General features: G+C 47.9%; 7 protein-coding genes across 7 annotated transcripts; 4 read left to right on the top strand and 3 right to left on the bottom strand.

Annotated features, from left to right (window-relative positions):
- Nucleotides 1–1,034: 1,034 nt before the first annotated feature.
- Nucleotides 1,035–2,769, top strand: SU2 (translation termination factor eRF1; the record flags this gene model as incomplete). The annotated part of the gene is made up of 5 exons (XM_026759500.1): nucleotides 1,035–1,155; nucleotides 1,210–1,259; nucleotides 1,318–2,446; nucleotides 2,529–2,629; nucleotides 2,677–2,769. The coding sequence occupies 5 exons, from the start codon at nucleotides 1,035–1,037 to the stop codon at nucleotides 2,767–2,769; spliced, it is 1,494 nt and encodes a 497-aa protein (XP_026612671.1).
- A 372-nt stretch (nucleotides 2,770–3,141) lies between these two features.
- CDV56_106019 (prephenate dehydratase PHA2) lies at nucleotides 3,142–4,139 on the bottom strand (the record flags this gene model as incomplete). The annotated part of the gene is made up of 2 exons (XM_026759638.1): nucleotides 3,142–4,029; nucleotides 4,086–4,139. 2 exons carry the CDS (start codon nucleotides 4,137–4,139, stop codon nucleotides 3,142–3,144), a joined length of 942 nt encoding a protein of 313 aa, XP_026612672.1.
- A 2,287-nt stretch (nucleotides 4,140–6,426) lies between these two features.
- On the top strand, nucleotides 6,427–7,788 carry CDV56_106230 (uncharacterized protein; the record flags this gene model as incomplete). The annotated part of the gene is made up of 5 exons (XM_026759849.1): nucleotides 6,427–6,461; nucleotides 6,523–6,701; nucleotides 6,751–6,848; nucleotides 7,280–7,322; nucleotides 7,373–7,788. The coding sequence occupies 5 exons, from the start codon at nucleotides 6,427–6,429 to the stop codon at nucleotides 7,786–7,788; spliced, it is 771 nt and encodes a 256-aa protein (XP_026612673.1).
- A 568-nt stretch (nucleotides 7,789–8,356) lies between these two features.
- cbf5 (pseudouridine synthase CBF5) lies at nucleotides 8,357–10,107 on the top strand (the record flags this gene model as incomplete). Its single annotated transcript, XM_026759981.1, has 5 exons — nucleotides 8,357–8,468; nucleotides 8,563–8,719; nucleotides 8,784–9,415; nucleotides 9,475–9,701; nucleotides 9,772–10,107. 5 exons carry the CDS (start codon nucleotides 8,357–8,359, stop codon nucleotides 10,105–10,107), a joined length of 1,464 nt encoding a protein of 487 aa, XP_026612674.1.
- A 684-nt stretch (nucleotides 10,108–10,791) lies between these two features.
- FYV10 (FYV10 family protein) lies at nucleotides 10,792–12,216 on the top strand (the record flags this gene model as incomplete). The annotated part of the gene is made up of 4 exons (XM_026760131.1): nucleotides 10,792–10,845; nucleotides 10,910–11,449; nucleotides 11,519–11,713; nucleotides 11,785–12,216. 4 exons carry the CDS (start codon nucleotides 10,792–10,794, stop codon nucleotides 12,214–12,216), a joined length of 1,221 nt encoding a protein of 406 aa, XP_026612675.1.
- Nucleotides 12,217–12,342: 126 nt separating this feature from the next.
- On the bottom strand, nucleotides 12,343–13,344 carry CDV56_106609 (25S rRNA (uracil2634-N3)-methyltransferase; the record flags this gene model as incomplete). The annotated part of the gene is made up of 1 exon (XM_026760228.1): nucleotides 12,343–13,344. The coding sequence occupies one exon, from the start codon at nucleotides 13,342–13,344 to the stop codon at nucleotides 12,343–12,345; it is 1,002 nt and encodes a 333-aa protein (XP_026612676.1).
- A 1,480-nt stretch (nucleotides 13,345–14,824) lies between these two features.
- Nucleotides 14,825–16,183, bottom strand: gmtA (GDP-mannose transporter; the record flags this gene model as incomplete). The annotated part of the gene is made up of 4 exons (XM_026760362.1): nucleotides 14,825–15,267; nucleotides 15,341–15,712; nucleotides 15,781–15,868; nucleotides 15,938–16,183. 4 exons carry the CDS (start codon nucleotides 16,181–16,183, stop codon nucleotides 14,825–14,827), a joined length of 1,149 nt encoding a protein of 382 aa, XP_026612677.1.
- Nucleotides 16,184–18,059: the final 1,876 nt, after the last annotated feature.

Genomic DNA, 18,059 nt, shown 5'->3' on the forward strand with positions numbered 1-18,059 from the left:
TGTCAGAAGACTGTGTCTGGATGTACCGATAAGAGCATATATATAATGAGGAGGAAGCAAAATTATATGAATACATGCGTTGTAGTGGTTTAGATAAGAGCTACATCAAGCTTGGTGAAGTGGGGTCTGATATCAGTGCTCATTTAAGTACTTGTAGAATGCTGGCAGATAAGAAGCCTCCACATTCAACATGACCTACAGAGTAGAAATCAGATAAGACAATGGACTAGATCTGGTATTAATGTTGATAAATGACAGCAGAGCATGAAGAAGATGTGAAGAGTACTAGAAGACATCCAGGGAAGAACTGCTTATGACCTTATTCCAACTAGCTTTTCATATTTAGTATGAAAATAATACAGTAGAATGTGCAATGGATGAGGATGAGAAAGTAAGCGGACTATACACCGCTCATAATAAGTTTTGTCTTCTTGGTGAAAACCAGAATAATACAGCGATAGAGCATCCTAACAGATTGAATCTTGAGCTGTGGTGTTATGAAATTCGAAGAGCAACAAAGAGATGATTACCAGAGCCACGAGGACAATTACTTGGGAAAGGATCCAGTCCATAAACCACCCATGTTCAAAGGCTTTTTGTGCATATCATATTATTATTGCTTGCATGAAGTACATCAAGACGGTAAATATCATCAAGGTACGTTATTATTGGTACAAGGCGCTTGCTGTGCCTCCAAGACTAGGCTTATGTCATCCAGGAAAAACAGGCGACGGCCGACCCATATTATTATTGTCTGTCCCTGCCACCCCACGGTGCCTGATGAAATTTGCTCCAACACCCCGCTGGACCTGGACGGCAAATCGACCAGCCTTAAGGTATGTGACTCGATTGCTCCTCTCAGTCTCTTTTCTTTTTGATTCATCTGATTTCGAATCCATCCTCGAAAATAAAGAGGCGAATCCCTTTCCGCTTCCCTGCCTTCTACCGCTACTAATAATCTTTGCCAGCATCAGACTGTCAGATTGTGAACCCTATTCTGCCTCTGGTCGTCAATCACCGTCGCCTCGCCCAACATGAGCGCGGCTCAGCCGAACGAAGCTGAGAAAAACATCGAGATATGGAAGGTGAAGAAGCTTATCAAGCGCCTTGAGGCCGCTAGGGGAAATGGAACCTCGATGATTTCTCTTATCATTCGTGAGTCTTCGCATCCGCCCTTCTGCTCGATGCGTCGCTAATTTGAATCCTCAGCCCCCAAAGATCAAGTCTCGCGAGCGGCAAAGATGTTGGCTGAAGAATTCGTATGTCGTGTTCGGTTGGAGTCCATATTTATGTCTATGCCCACTGACGGATGTGTAGGGTACCGCTTCCAACATTAAATCTCGTGTCAACCGCCTCTCCGTCCTTTCAGCCATCACTTCTACGCAGCAACGTCTTAAGCTGTACAACAAGGTTCCTCCAAATGGCCTGGTGATCTACTGTGGTGAAATCATCACGTCAGAAGGCAAAGAACGAAAGATCAACATTGACTTCGAGCCATTCAAGCCTATCAATACCTCGCTCTATCTTTGTGACAACAAGTTCCATACAGAAGCCTTGAGTGAGCTTCTTGAGTCGGATCAGAAGTTTGGCTTCATTGTCATGGATGGAAACGGCGCCCTCTTCGGCACACTAAGTGGAAATACACGAGAAGTCATTCAGAAGCTAAGCGTTGATTTGCCCAAGAAACACGGTCGTGGTGGTCAGTCTGCGTTGCGTTTCGCCCGTTTGCGTGAGGAAAAGCGTCATAACTATGTGCGCAAGATTGCCGAGCTGGCTGTCCAAAACTTCATCACGAACGACAAAGTGAACGTTGCGGGCCTGATTCTAGCTGGTTCCGCTGATTTCAAGAATGACCTCAACCAGTCAGATATGTTCGATCAGCGTTTGCAGGCCAAGGTTATCAAAGTCGTGGATGTCTCTTACGGCGGAGAAAATGGTTTCAACCAAGCTATTGAACTCTCCTCGGAGACTTTGAGCAATGTCAAGTTTGTCCAAGAAAAGAAGCTGATTGGCCAGTACTTCCAGGAAATCAGTCAAGATACTGGAAAGGTCTGCTATGGTATTGATGACACCCTGAAGGCCTTGGAGCTCGGTGCCGCGGAGACTCTCATCGTTTATGAGAATCTTGACGTGGCTCGATATGTTCTCAAGACTTCAACTGGCTCTGAAGTCATCGTCCATGCCACCAAAGCTCAAGAGGAGAACCGAGCGTTGTTCACCGACAAAGAGACTGGCACTGAGATGGAAGTTGTTGAGCAGACTTCTTTCCTCGAGTGGCTTGCCGAGAACTACAAAGATTTTGGTGCAACGTTGGAGTTTGTTTCAGATAAGTCCAGTGAAGGAAATCAGTTTGTGAAAGGCTTTGGTGGGATTGGAGCACTCTTGCGATACAAGGTCAACTTCGAACAACTTGCCGATCTTGATGACGAAGATGAATTTTACGACGGTACGTCCTGAAATCTATAGAAAACTGTCATGTATGCTAACACAGGGCATCTGCGCAGATTGACGGTTCAGCGGCCTCGCAGAGAGCGAGGATGAACGGCCAGAAGTTCCCAATGTGGATCTTTTGACGGCTCGCCCCGTTATTCGTGAGGGCGGCTTTCATGGTGAACCCATGGCTACCTTGGTACGTACCACGCCGTGGTCTGGACAAACTTCCATAAAGCTGCTCAGAGGTTCGTCTATGATCCAATTCCTACATTCACTCTGGTCCGGGCAGTCGAGTCTGACAAATCGCCGCGCATCAGGGCCATCCAAGCTCCGTAACATGGTCACTGAGGCTACCTAGTTTTTTCTAGGTCGGCCCGAGGTGTACTTTGCTGAAGAATGGTGGATCTGTTGTGCAAAACTCAGCCGTTCACAAACATTGTCGAGCTTAAGAACTAAGCTGGCGAAATTGAGACTGTTCTTTTCTGGCCCAGTTTACTGGGCCGAAATTCCTTCCATTTACGCTCTTTTGTTTCCTACGTTCTCTATGTGACCAACGGCAAACTAGTAATGCACCTCGATACTTGCCAGACTGGCTCTGTTCGCGATGAAACATGAAAAAGTATCCCTCTAAGAAAGTTGTCGTTTCGTATATAGAAAATCATATCTGTGCTTTCAAGAGATGTCAGATGAGACAGCATGTAGCATGTATTAAACTCTGCTAGTTGGAAGTTGGTCTTTCCAAGTGCCAAGATGTCTGCAGCCCTCAGTAACCTGCTGCATCTTATCCAGAATTCTAGTAACCCCCTGGCTATTCTGGTCGGTAGGGAATTGTTGGCATTCAACGAAGAATACATATTGCCAAGCCCTCCTCTGACTCGGTCGCGTGTTGATGCTGGTAAGGTTCATACCAAAATCCTTGAATATCAACAGAGCGTCTGCCAGTGCCCCTGGAAAATCCTGACGGATTCTGAACGAAATCAGAGTTTTTTCCGCAGACGGTGTGAGCCGGGGGTTTAAGTTGGCTGAGGGCGCCTTCACAGCGTCAAATGAAAGCCGTGCTGTACGTTCTGACTTCGTGTTCCTCAGAACGAGGAATCGCGTTGTATTATCGGCCTTGTCCTCGATATTTTCCGAGAGCACATCTAGGCCGTGGTAGTCAGCAGCGAATCGGCTAGCTATGGCGCCACTGTGTTCTCCTGTCTCAAGTGAGACAGTCTCAGCAGCTTTTGAGGTCGAAGAAACGTCCTGCCTTTCGATGCCTTTTAAGAATTTTGCCAGGAAATTCTCACATTGACCCCATGCCTGGGGGTGTGTATACAGCTTTGTTATTGACCTTATATCCGGTTGCGACAGGCCCTTTCGAACCAGCAGGCAATGGTGGACTGTCAAATAATGCTCTCCGCATACATTCACATCTTCGTAGAGCCCATATCGGTCTGCTAAAAGATCAAGATTCTGGACAACTGATCCGTTGGTCGAGTTTTCGACGGGAATGATGGCATAGTCTGCTTCGCCCTGCTGAACTGCGGCGAAAGCATCCGCGAACGATAGGCGGGGTGACAACTCAGCCGAAGAACCAAAACACTCAACGGCAGCCTGTATCTTCACATTAATGATGCTTCGAAGTTTATGACGGGCTGACCATTTCTGACCTGATGGGAAAAGGACGCTGCAGGGCCTAGAAAAGTCACTCTGATTGGCTCCATGGATCCCCGAATCTGGTCTCCTCCTTGGATTCTCTGGCACAGTCAAGGAGGGGTTTTCCAACTTTCTCAATCAGCTCCCTCCCCCCGCACTGCGGGAACCTTCTTGAGCTCCGGCATTTTGACTTGGAGGACGAATCCATCAGAACAAACAAAACAAACAAAACAAACAGAAACTGCAAGTTCGCGCGGCCACAGATGCCTAAGACATCTACTCAAGGACTGGACTTACTGTTGCACTTTACACATGAATTCGGCATCGCTAGATGAAGGGAAATACAAACAGCTCCCTATTTCCATTGGGACGGCTATACACAAGCTCCAAAATGCGAACTTACTCCACATTCTCTGGAAGCTTGCGCCAGGAATTGATAGCACGACGACTTCCTTTAATATATGACTATCTTCATCCTCAACCGTCTCATCTCCTGAACCTGACTTTGATAGATATCGTTCCACACTTGCAACACACAGGATACAATCATGCGACCCTCCCCTCAATTAAGCGACCGCTGCCCCTGAATCCAGGGCATCATTTAGTCTACTTTCCTCCTCAAGTCACTCTATCTCAAATACTCCCTGACGGTACTGATACCTTGCATTTCCCGGGACAGCCATTTATCAGACGTCTTTGGGCTGGTGGAAGGGTCAGATTCCCTTCGATGCATAGTCCTCTCCTTGATGGCAGTCGGGCTGTCTGCATTGAAACAATTCGCGACGTGGTAGTCAAAGGCCATAAAGGGGAGGAAAGACTGTTGGTCGATATAGAGAGACGTATGGGCACGGTCAAGGAAGATGAGGCCGAGGAGAGTATCAGGGAACGTTTATGGAACGAGGACGCAAATGAAGACAGGGAGTCATCAGTTGTCGAAAACAGAAGTCTGGTTTTTATGCGCGAAAAGACCGCGCAGCAAATTGAAACAGATAAAGGGGGCATTGAGAAGAATCGCAGGAAAATTCAGGGTAATTGAGAACAAGCCAAGTTTTGCTTTCGAGGACGTACTGACTGTCATTTCTCGACTAAAGCTCCCTCTGACGCTGAATTTTGCTATAAGATCAAACCAACCAAAGACTTATTATTTCGATTTTCAGCGCTCACATTCAATGCACACTCCATTCACCTTGACACATCTTATACCCGGAACGTTGAAGGTTACCCATCACTCCTTGTTCACGGCCCACTGACTCTCACATTGCTTCTTACGGTTTTGCAGAGCTACTTAGTGGACTCTAACCACGCAATCAGTGAGATAGAATATAGAAATCTGTGTCCTTTATACGTTGGCGAGGACTTAACCGTCTGCGGTAAGCCCAGGTTCGACAAGGGAAACGGAGCTTGGGATGTCTGGATTGAAGGAAACAATGGGGGTTTGGCAGTCAGAGGCACTGTGAAGACGCACAAACGTGAAATTTCGCGGTGATAGATTTGACAACCAAGATTGATCACATCCTGCTTGGATTTCGAAGGGCAATGAAAGTGAAGCTTGTCCCAAACTTCCAGTGCGACATATTGATTACCATGCGAGTGACCAATGGACCGCTCCTCGATGAGAGCTTCTATCACTTGATCGAAAACTCGAGGCTTACCGAATGATTTCGCCCCCAGTCACTATTTTTGCAATGATATTTTCATGGAGCACGGTTCGTGATGAGCGAAGTCATTAGCCTCGAAACATTGGGCATGTTACGGATCTTGTCGCTTGTGCGGCAGTGCTTACAGAGATATAAAGAGAAAGAAAAACTTTGTTCATATCAAGATACAGACGAAGAAAGGATTGGGGAACGATGTTTTCTACTAGGCCATCTTGACTGTAAATTCAATTACAGGTATCATGAGCATCGAGCGTAGCTCGTATTCTGTCTGACGACTCCTGCTCAATGCATGAACCACTACGTGTAGGGTACAGGTCCCACGTAAGGAGAAACAGAAGGTAGAGAAGTTAGTATGACTGTACCTAGATACATGAGGTCATGGTAGGCGTCTCCGTATATCACGTGATATTCACGTGACGATACGCCTGCTGTTGCCAGTCGGAGTGTCTCTCAAGATAATAAAGTGGGTTCTCTTCGTCTAACGGAACGGAAAAACTTCAGCAAGCAGGAGCTAGTTCTAGCACACGTTTTATTTCCTCGGAAAAAAATCTCCTTCTTTCACCTTTTGATATAAGTTCTCGATGACATTAAGTCGAAATTCTTCGCAAAAACCGCCACTATCCTATGATATGTAAACTGTGATTTCTAACAAAACCTTCAGGCAGTGAAAGCCAATTTTACATTTCCACTCACTAACATGGATCGTTTCTGGTCTGCTCCTCCTGTCACGAGGTACACCTCTGCCACCTTGAACGCACTGGTCTGAGGAATCTTGTCTAACGTTCGATGACAGGACGCTTACTGCTCTGACATTTGCTCAGTCTGCTCTGGTTTATGGTGGCCTACTGAGCGGCTATTATGTTGTGTTCATACCGACGCTGGTTTTCAAGCTTCCGCCTCAGTTGTGGAGATTGTTTTCACCCTTTCTTCTGACAGGATCGGGTCTTTCCTTCATTTTCGATCTTTACTTTAGTACGACTTCATGTCGGACTGGTCCTTAGCCACGCTAACCTGCCATTAGTGTATACCTATGGCAGCGCACTTGAGACAGGCTCACCCCGTTTCAGTTCGCCTGGTGACTTCTTCACCTACGTGTTCTTCGTAGCCTTTGTTATCATGGTAAGTCTAGGGGGCAAGTATCGGATGGGTTATTATCCGATAGAGATGACCACCGCACTTCCTCAGCGTTTCCTCATCTCTCTGCAAATCTCTCTTCCAGCCCTAGCATAGTCACCTCGCATTATCTGCCCGCCCAGCCTCAAACTAGCTGAAGCGGTTCCTGGAGGCGAGGAAGATCACCCCTGCATCTCGTACAGCGCCTCTTTCGCATTGATCCTATAGGGCTGTATGCGTTGTGGGTATGGTGGGAAGACCACTGAGATAGCCGGCGTGATTGAATAGTATCACGCTGGTGGTTATGGTGCCCTACATTCCATATACTCTTCTATCTGTAATGTCAATCATGAACTGTTATACTCTCTTCTCAAACCTGTTCCAGTTTCTCCCTTGAAAGTAGCCTTGATCAAGTACACAATGCTGATGAATCGAAGGTCACCGCAGGTTACTTCTTAAGTGGCGTAATCTTCACCTCGGGTGAGCCTAACCTGGCAGATCGTGTTTTCACCCATGCTAACTTGCGACAGCTCTGATTCTGGCATTTGTCTATACCTTTGCACAGGACAATCGGGGGAAAAAAGCAACATTCGTTATCATCCAGATACCCGTCGAATTCTTACCCTGGGCGATGCTCGTGCTCACACTGGTCCTGGCCGGGTGGCCCGCTGCATTGAGCGAGGGCATGGGAATCATCGCTGCCCACATGTATGATTTCCTCACACGCCTTTATCCGACCTTCGGTGGGGGAAGAAACTACCTCACCACGCCAGCATTCGTCAGGAGATTTTTCGCCGCCTACGCCCCTAGAGGGGAATACCGGACCTATGGAACAGCCTATCGGCCAGCGGACCAGAATCCCCCGTCCTCGTCAAGTGGCTGGGCTTCATCCTTTCAAAGCTCCTGGGGTGGAAGAGGGCCAGGGCGGAGACTTGGTGGTAGCTAATTTGTCTGGGAAGAGATCCCAGAGTTCGACGCTTTGTTGTTTACTTCTTATCTTTCTACTTGTCGATGCTGTTGATGCTGCATACTACTGTGGCTGGCAGCTTCCTGATTTATAAGTATCACCTCCGCTATTATCCATGAGATCAAGAAGTAGGGTAGTTCATTCATGCTCCAGTACATTATGATGTTCAGAACACAGAAATTATTAAATGTAGACGCAGGACTCCGGCATTCTCTTATATGTAGAAGTAAGTGTACCCTTTGAAGGTGTTATCTACTTGTGCACCGCTCCGTAGAGAGGTATGCAAATCAAAGTCCGTAAAGCACAAAAGTATTGATGATGTTGATTACTTTCATGAAAGTCACGGGACTATTGGCCTGATTCTGGGATTTCCGGCGCTAACCTTTTTGGTAGTTAGACCTTTCGCCGCACTTCAAAATTTCCCAAAAGTTTCTTTTCTCACTAGCGCCAGAGCAAAACTTTGGTGAAGTCAGTGCAATTTTTCCTGCGCTCCTTTCCAAACGCGCCCTCACCTAGCGACACTGAACTCTTGAAGCCAAAATTCAAGATGGCAGTTTCAGTGGCTAAGGAAGAGATGGACTACACCATCAAGCCTGAGGCTGGTGCCTCCAACATCTCCACAGAAGAGTGGCCCTTGCTGCTAAAGAATTATGACAAGCGTACGTGAACACTTGACCCAGTTTCATGGTCCTTCGATCTTCAGGATGGCAGGGTTGTTCCTATGTAAAGTAGCTTGAACTGATGTTATCCCAGTCATGGTGAGGACCGGTCATTTCACACCAATTCCCGCCGGTTGCTCGCCTCTCAAGCGGGACCTGAAATCCTACATCAGTTCAGGTGTGATCAACCTCGACAAGCCTTCCAATCCATCTAGTCACGAGGTTGTCGCTTGGATGAAAAGAATCTTGAGGTAATTTGTAATCTTTTTGCCATGATATTCGGAACCAGATGCTAAGACCATGCGTGCTTTGCAGGGCGGAGAAGACTGGTCACAGTGGAACTCTTGACCCGAAGGTCACCGGTTGCTTGATCGTCTGTATCGACCGTGCCACCCGCTTGGTCAAGTCCCAACAAGGTGCCGGAAAGGAATACGTCTGCGTCATTCGTCTTCACGACAAGATTCCCGGTGGTGAGGCTCAGTTCAAGAGAGCTCTTGAGACCTTGACTGGCGCGCTCTTCCAGCGGCCTCCTTTGATTTCTGCTGTCAAGCGTCAGCTTCGTATCAGAACGATCCACGAAAGCAAACTCTACGAGTTCGACAACGATAGACACCTTGGCGTGTTCTGGGTCAGCTGCGAGGCTGGAACTTATATTCGAACTCTTTGCGTTCACTTGGGCCTTTTGCTTGGTGTTGGTGCTCACATGCAGGAGCTTCGGCGTGTACGAAGTGGAGCTATGGACGAGAACAACGGCCTCGTGACTCTTCATGATGTCCTGGATGCGCAGTGGATGTACGATAACCAGCGGGACGAGTCTTACCTGCGCCGAGTCATCCGACCTCTCGAGTCTCTCCTCACAACCTACAAGCGTATTGTCGTTAAAGACAGCGCCGTCAATGCTGTGTGCTATGGCGCAAAGCTCATGATTCCTGGACTCCTGCGCTTCGGTCAGTTTTGTTTCCTCTTAGTGATGTCGATTTCCACCTGATTGCTGACTGAAGTCTAGAGGCTGGCATTGATGTCAACGAAGAAGTTGTTCTCATGACTACAAAGGGTGAAGCCATCGCCATTGGTATCGCTCAAATGTCTACTGTTGAACTTTCGACCTGCGATCATGGTGTCGTAGCTAAGGTCAAACGTTGCATCATGGAGCGTGACCTCTACCCTCGCAGATGGGGTCTGGGCCCTGTAGCTCTGGAGAAGAAAAAGCTCAAGTCTGCCGGAAAACTGGATGTAAGTTGTTGGGTTTTGCCGTTCGAACATAGGGTTTATGTGGTTTTTGTACGCTGACAAGGTCCTCAAGAAATATGGCCGATCCAATGAGGCCACTCCCGCCAAATGGAAGACCGAATACAAGGATTACAGCGCCCCCGAAGAAGCGTCCGCTCAGCTGGCACCTGAATCGACAGCTAAAGAAGACGTGGCTGCTGCCCCAGCTACCGAGCAGGACGAAGCGCCATCTTCACCCCAGTCCAAGATGGATGTCGATGAAACCAAGGAGGAGAAGAAACGCAAGAGACATGAGGGCGAAACACCAGAGGAGCGTGCAGAGCGCAAGCGCAAGAAGAAGGAGAAGAAGGAAAAGAAGGAACGGAGAAAATCCAAGCAGGAGAAGGAGGATAGTGACGACAGCGACTAGACATATACCGGCACCTTTTTGCCTTACTCGGATACCGGGCCTTCATGGTTCGGAAGGCTTCGTTGCTGCTGTGTATTCGCTTCTCGAACTGTCATATGGGCAAGCTGTCTGTAACTTATTTTGTTTCTTGTTTATCGGAGTCTTGGGTTGAAAAGGGAACCAATGTTAATCGTTCTTGTATCCTTTACAACGACTGCTTTCATGTCAGAAATCATAGAAAGAACTTTCGCTGCATCTCTCTTCCGTATGAGTATTCGCGTGGTTGTTGGGAAGAATCAGAAATTCAAATATGGTTCAAACCAACGTGGGGATCCCAGGTAGCGTGTACGATTCAAGTATCATCTCGGATTACCAGTGTACGACTGTTTATATAAAAATTGTATCATCGATCTCCTCAAAGGAACTTGAGTTTATGTAGGTTTGATTGTTGGATGACTCGTGACCTTCGCCGATGTTCTCCGCACCCAAGTCCAACAGGCTATTTCCCCCGCTGCCCGTCCCACTTGCTACATGGTCAAGTATGCTGCGTCGCCACAATACGTCTTTCTGTCTCTCTCTGTTAATCTCACCTTAATTATAGGCCTATCCTCTTCATTCTGATTTGCCTCTTTTTTTTAAAAATATTCAGGGTCACCGTCAAAGAAGTGATTAATACGGTCAGGCGCAGACGATCCGGACATCCTCATGGCTGCGGAGCTCACGTCAACGAAGCTCAATGCGGAGAATCACCTGCTCCTGGTACCTCCCACCCACTGTCCCTGCCTATATACTGTACTGATGTCGACATCTTGTGGTCGTGTAGGATCAGCCACTCCTACGATTACCTCATGAGCTTGCGCGGAGAAACTTCAAATCTGTTCAACGACTTGTCGAGAGGGAAAGGGAATATGTCATTCCCGCACTCAAAGAGGCCGCCAATGCCTCACTGTCGAATGCTCAGACACCGGATCAAACTCTCGCTGCTCTTGACGCCATGTTGGCTCGCATGCAAAACCTAAAACGGAAAATGGAAAGTATCCAGCAAGAGGAGAAGAAAATCCAAGAGCAATCGCGAAAGCGCATACAGCATCTGGAGTATCTGCACCAAATTCCTAGCTTGGCAGATGTCAAATATGACCAGTGGTCCAGGGTCAGGCTGGATAGACTGGTGGTGGATCACATGCTGCGTTCTGGGTACACTGAAAGTGCCCAGCAGTTGGCCCAGGAGAAGGATATTGAAGACCTCGTGGATCTGGATGTCTTCGTACAGTGCCAAAGGATTGCTCAGAGCTTGCGCCGAGGGGAAACAAAGGACGCTTTGCAGTGGTGTAACGAGAACAAAGCAGCGCTGAAGAAGAGTCAGGTTCGTGGAGTACACATGAACATAGCTGTGTCTTGAATCCAGTCTTGTTCACTAACAAACTAGACACAGTTCAATCTGGAGTTTGAATTACGACTGCAGCAGTACATCGAAATGATCAGGACCGGGAATAGAGAGAAGCTTATGGATGCTATGGCACATGCCAAACGATATCTTACTCCGTATACCGAAACGCAGTCAACAGAAATTCATCGAGCCGCAGGACTACTCGCCTTCCCTCAAGACACCAAGGCTGAACCGTACAAGGTACTTCCATCTCATCTTTGTCTTTGAATCCGCCCATCGTGCCTGAAAACCCCCAACTAATGGATTTTCAGTCAATGTACTCTTTCGACCGGTGGAATCACCTGTCTGACCTCTTCATCCGCACTCATCATGAACTTCTATCATTGCCTTCACGCCCATTATTGCATATCGCATTGTCTGCTGGCTTATCGGCTCTCAAGACTCCATCTTGCCATTCGGCGTATACCTCCTCGAGCTCCAACTCTTTATCTACCACGACATCCGTATGTCCCATATGCTCGACTGAGCTGAATGAACTTGCGCGCAATATGCCGTACGCCCATCATGCCAAGAGCTATGTTGAAAGTGACCCGATTGTCTTGCCAAATGGTAGGATCTACGGTCAGCAGCGGTTACTAGACATGAGCAAGAAACTTGGCTGTGTCGAAACAGGCAAGGTGAAAGATCCCACCACCGGCGAGATCTTCGACGAGAGTGAGATGAAAAAAGTTTACATCATGTAGTTGTGGAGGTACCCAGATTTTACTCATGAGATTGCTGCATGTTTTCATGTTGTCTCCTGATTTGTGTATTATTACTCAGAAGGCGCTAGAGAAGAGGCGAAGTACGAGAACGAAATTTCCAACAGCCTAGTCACTATCTTCACTATCGGACAAGTCCCTTGCCCTCTTCCTATTCTTTCCCTTAGTGTCCAACCAAGCAGCCTGCGGATGCTTAGGCAGGGCACCTTGGTCTTCTTGCTTGACCTCAAAGACATACATTCTCGCTTCGCGGTCTTCTCCCCTCCAGCCCCCTCTTCCCCCATGCTTTCCTTCGATCTCACCAAGGGTTCGAGCGTGGGAGTATCCCTGGTAAGAGCTCCACGGAAATCTAAAACTTGTGACCACCCGCAAACCGGCATGCCGTGCAAGATCCTTGATATTCCATAGCGTGTAAGGCTCACCTTCAAACATGGTCACTAGAATTTGTCCCGGGTCGGTCCTGTATTTACCTCGCCCTCCATGGGCAAGGATATTCTGATCATCCTGCTCGCCCGAGTCTGATTCACTGTCTTCACTTGAGCTCCAGTTGTCCTCGTCCTCGTCTCCATCATCGCCGTTCAAGACTTGTGGACGGGCTGACAACAGTGGCACGCAGGACTTGAAAAAGGCGACAAGTAATTCCTGGTTTGAGCGAACCTGTCGATTCACGTCCGTTGATAGGCCACCGACATGTGGGAAGTTGAAACATATGACATCCCAAGGACCACCTGTAGTGGTAGCCGGCTCGGTTTTCTGCCTGCTTTCCTGCCAAGCAGGACGTTTGCGCTCGCGGCGTGCAAAGCCTGTGCGGACATCCTTCCCACCTCCGGCGGAAGATCCGAGTTTTCGCGCATCAACTGCGAAGAGTACGTTCGGACCGCGACGCTTGCGGTCTTGTTTCTTTTCGGACTGCTCTTCTGTCTCAGATCCATCAGGATCATTCTGTTTTTCCTTCTTGGAGAACGCGCCAAGAAAACCCTCGACATGCTGTTTAGCTTGTGGATATTTGCTGTATAGCGTCTCTTCTGAGTCGTAGCAGGTGGCCAGGATATTCCTGCAACGATGCTGGACTGCTAGAGAGCGAGCAAATGAGAAATCTCCTAGTAACATCTCATCAGACTAGTCGAAATCCAGAAACTCCAGTACTTGAATCGCCAGACACCAGGGGCTCATCAATGTCAATACAAGTTGCTAGTATAACCAAACTTCAAAAAAGTCAAACACAACGAGTGCCTCGCATATCAACACATACGGAAACATCGACACTCGCATGACCCCTGTCGGGACGAGCATATGGCATATATAAATAGGGAGAACAACCTTGACTGAAAGACTCTGGTCGCTCCACGTATTCGGAAAAGAAAATCATCAAAACGAAAAGAAAATCTTGAAAAGCAGTAGGGGAGCATGAAGAAGAGGAAGCGCTCACCCTCACCCACAAGTAGGATACGATCTCTCCGTCCGAATGGGACAATAGGCCGTCGATGTTGGGCCGGATTCTTCTTCTTCTTCTCCGCTGTACCATAGCTGCTATTGCCACTTTTCTGGCTCTTGGATGTCGAAGATGGCCCCGCAGATGTAGATAATCTGGAAAACATGTGCATTTTCCGGGCTCCTCTGAAGCCAGCACCATCACCGCGCTGGGGCCCGTTTGCTCGGACTTTTTTCGATTTGGGCATGTCTCTAATATATCAACTCGAGTCCTTCAGCTCGTGTCGTTCATCTAAGCGAAGATAGAATTGGGACAGTTGTCTGGACTATCTGAATAACTGAACGATTTAGGGAGTACTTTCCCATTGCACTCATGGGAAAAAAAAAAAAATAGTTCCATGCCCGCGCGCGGGCCAATCCAGTCCCCGAGATCAATGGATTTTTTTGAATCGAATTCTCAGGTCATTATAATGCCACGACGACTAGAAACAGAGAATAACTAGCCTGCTCATTTCGTAGAATATGCAGTTTTATTATATCGCTGAATTGATGTCTATCCTGTACTTTGAATCCCTAGCAATTTCGACAAAGAACGGACCATGTCATCCAAACCCGCTCTATAACCATATTAAAAAGAAGTACAAAGTTGATATATACATCACACAGTCAAATAACAGGAAAAACCGCTGTCTTCCAGAGCCGATGGGTCTGCAGTCTCAACGTTGCGAAAAATGGCATGCATATGAGCAAGTATAACCAATTAGTCTTGCTTGAGCAAGCCATGTGCGCCTGAATAGACTGTCATAGTTACGGGAAGACGCGGAGGGTGAAATGAAAGCCGTGACCAAAATTTCGTGATTTGAAACAAAAACGTGAGCAGAAAGAGGAGGCCTTGCCGGAAAACCGAATACGAGGAGGGCAAGGGAAGGTTCCTAGGAAGCGTCATCGATACCCACAAAGGCCAAAAGCAACAACGAATTGACCTAAATGGGAACAACTACGTCGTCTGAAAGTGAGTATAGGTACATATCACGTTCATGTTCGGGGCGAGTCCGCGTTCGTTTCGGGGAGCTGATCCGAAATGATAACAAGGGCATCCGTCGTTCATGATAAGGCGCACATCGACTTCTCGCTAAACTTCACTTCAGGATGGAGTAATTCAAGAGCGCAGAGAGTCTCTCATGCTCTGGCTGCTAGCACTGACGGGGGGATTCGACATTGGCAGCACACCAGTCTTTGGCTTGGCATTTTGCTTGATCTTGGCAACGGCGTAAACAATTCCACTGATGAAACCGACAACAATGGCGGAAACGCTGGGGAAAGTGACGGGGGCATCAAAGAAGATCAAGCCGGAGAGTGCGATGGGCAGCTTGTTCAGAGCTCCGACCATGGAATAGGTTGTCGACGAAGTCACGCGGACGCACCAAGCTGAGGTGTAGGAGATGAACACGGACGAGAGACCCGAGAGAATCATGGCAAATAGGATGCCGTTGCGATCGGCCGGGGGGAAATTGCGCGCGATGTTTGCCGACGACCAGTCCTCCATCAATAAGGTCAGAACTAGAAGCACAGGGATTGACAGAAGATTGTTGTAGAACATGGCTAAATGAGGCAGAAAGTTAGCCATGAGCTGCAAGATTTTGTGGCACTGACATAGAAACACGAGAGAACATACTGTCAAAATCCTTGAAGTTAGTCAACTTGATTCGCTTGCGCATTCCCAGGACGTAGGACGAAGTGCAGAGACAGTTGATCAACATCCAGATATAACCGGCATTGAGAGTCGACACCTTGGCGGTAGCGTCCCCATTACTTTCAACTGCATGCTTGATATCGGCCCACGCGGCGATGATGGAACTGAGGACCATGAGTCCAAAGGAGAAGAGGGTCATGCCTGTCACCGAACCACCAAACCAAAGCACCTCTCCGTAGGCGATCAAGATGATGGTCAGATTCTTGAAGATGGTGTACACAGGGATCGACAGATATTGCAGTGCCTTGGAGCCCGTGTAGATCATGCCAATCAGAAGCAGAGTGATCGGAAACCCTAGCGAGAAAAAAGACTGGTCAGAATGCTTTCCCTGCAGATACCCAACGACGGAATGAGATGCTTACACTTCTTGGCCTCATCCGAATTGAAATCGCGATAGGTAATCAGATTGCTAGCCTTGCATGTTTGAATCGCCACAATACAGACAATTGACTGGAGCGAAAAGACGTGATCAGCTCAAGCTTGGTGACTTTTACACTCCGACCAATCTCCTCGACTTACCTGCACGCAAAGGAGGAAGAAATTGAGATTGAAATCCGTGCCAGAAAGGACATATTTGTTCATGACAGTCATCAAAATAGACGAACCGCAATAAGCCAGCACAGGCAGGATGGGGTTATTGCCCAGCTGCCCAGCTGGAGGATTTCTGGGTTGAACAGCAGGAGGCGGCGCCTCGAAATTCTTGTTGCCCTGATCCAACTTATCCATCTCGACGGTATACTCATTCGTTTTCTTGTCGTCCGCCATGATGTGAGACTGAGAATCGGGTCTGAAGACCGAGAGAACGAGGAAATATCCAGATGAAATCGAGGAACGGAGGGGAGAGCGCTTCAGTGGCACAAAACAATTGCTGATGAGAAGTTATCTCAGATTCGTAAGGAGAAAAAAAGTAAGATGAACACAAAAAGAATATGAGAAGCAATGAATGATAGGACTATTATATAGGAAAGAGCCTTGTTTCCTAGTCCACTTCCTTATATCCCTCCTATTTGAATGGTATGCAAGGAAAGGGGGGTGGTAAATAAGAAGAAGTCCGGATAAGATGAGGATGTTGTATGGAAGAATAATAATCAATCATTAATGTTATTATTAGTGAGGTATCACTGTTGCTATTTTATTATGAATAATAATGAAGAAAATTTTCTGCCTGACGATCCAGGCTACCGTTCCGGAAGCGGCATCCAGGGAAAGGTAAGGTACCTTGGGTACGGAACACAGCCTGTATAGTAAGGTACCTGATAATTAATTACATACAACACAGATTACCTACGGAGTGTTCAATACCTACCTTACCATCATTGATACACAAAGACCCAATGGAAGCAATGAATAAAAATACTGAAGCACTCTTGAAGAGTACGTACTGGCAAGGGGCATATTCCACACTGATGGACGAGGCTAATTTCGATGAGAGGATGTAGCGGACGTCCCATGTTGAGATTTTCTCTTATCTGACTGAGCCTGAGCAATAGGAGCTTGACCTCCCGTAACGACCGTTATGGATTTATCTCCACATGTGCTCTTAACTCTACAGTGACAATTGTTTGCTTTCATCAACCAACCTTTGAGTTCTCAAGATCTCTCGAATCATGAATTCATCTGTCTCCTGAGCGTCTTCCTTTCAGAAACTCCTTCGACTGATAGGTCTAGAGAACAGACCTCCCATCGCCATGAATCAAGATTCAGAGCAGAAGCACCACCCCGCTCGCGATCCAGACGACGACAATGACGACGATTCCCTGTTCGAAGCCCTCGAGAAAGAAGATGGCTCTGCCTACCGTGCGCATCGCATCGAACAACTGAATGCCGAGTTTTCTGCGGCCAAAAACAACCGATCCTCTTCCCACGGCCCAACAACCACCCTCGTTGAAGAAGGCCTCTACCCTACTCTGAAAGACGACCAAGCCGTGCTAGACTTCTCGACCCGGACCCATCGTTGTGTCATCCATTTTGCCCACCCGGATTTCGCCCGCTGCGGGGTTATGGACGAGCATATCCGGGCGTTGGCAACACGACACCATGAGGTGCGCTTCGCGCGCGTCGATGTGCGCAATACCCCCTTCGTGGTGGAGAAGCTGAGCATACGGGTCCTTCCCTGTGTAATTGGGTTCAAGGACGGAATTGGTGTCGAGCGTGTGGTGGGATTCGAAGGCCTTGGAGCCGGGGGGCGAGACGGGGCTGACAGCTTCAATATCGCGACTCTAGAAAAGCGACTGCTTTGGAAAGGGATTCTGGCCCAGACGAAGTTCAAAAATGGCGAGGACGATTCTGAGATATCTGAGGGTGATAGTGGCGACGAAGGTTCCAGCAGGAGACGGCCAGGTCATGGGCGACGGACTATTCGGAGCGGAAATGGACGACACCGTGGAGGCGATAATGACGATGACGACGATTGGGATTGAATTGGCAGTATTCACCATCAAGCTCTTTCTGCAACAACATAAACAAGGTGTCCTATCTCACCTGTGGAGAACAGCCATAGCTCTGGCTCGCAATTCATAATCTGGTGTGCAAATGATCATAGACATCTCAAGTTTCGAGGCGCTATGCAATTGGCTGACACAGCCACTTATAAGCATGTTTTGGTGGCTTGTACAGTGAAATTCAGGACAAGAGGAAAGAG

This window comes from Aspergillus thermomutatus, assembly GCF_002237265.1.
Source record: "Aspergillus thermomutatus strain HMR AF 39 chromosome Unknown NODE_162, whole genome shotgun sequence".
Classification (NCBI taxonomy): domain Eukaryota; kingdom Fungi; phylum Ascomycota; class Eurotiomycetes; order Eurotiales; family Aspergillaceae; genus Aspergillus; species Aspergillus thermomutatus.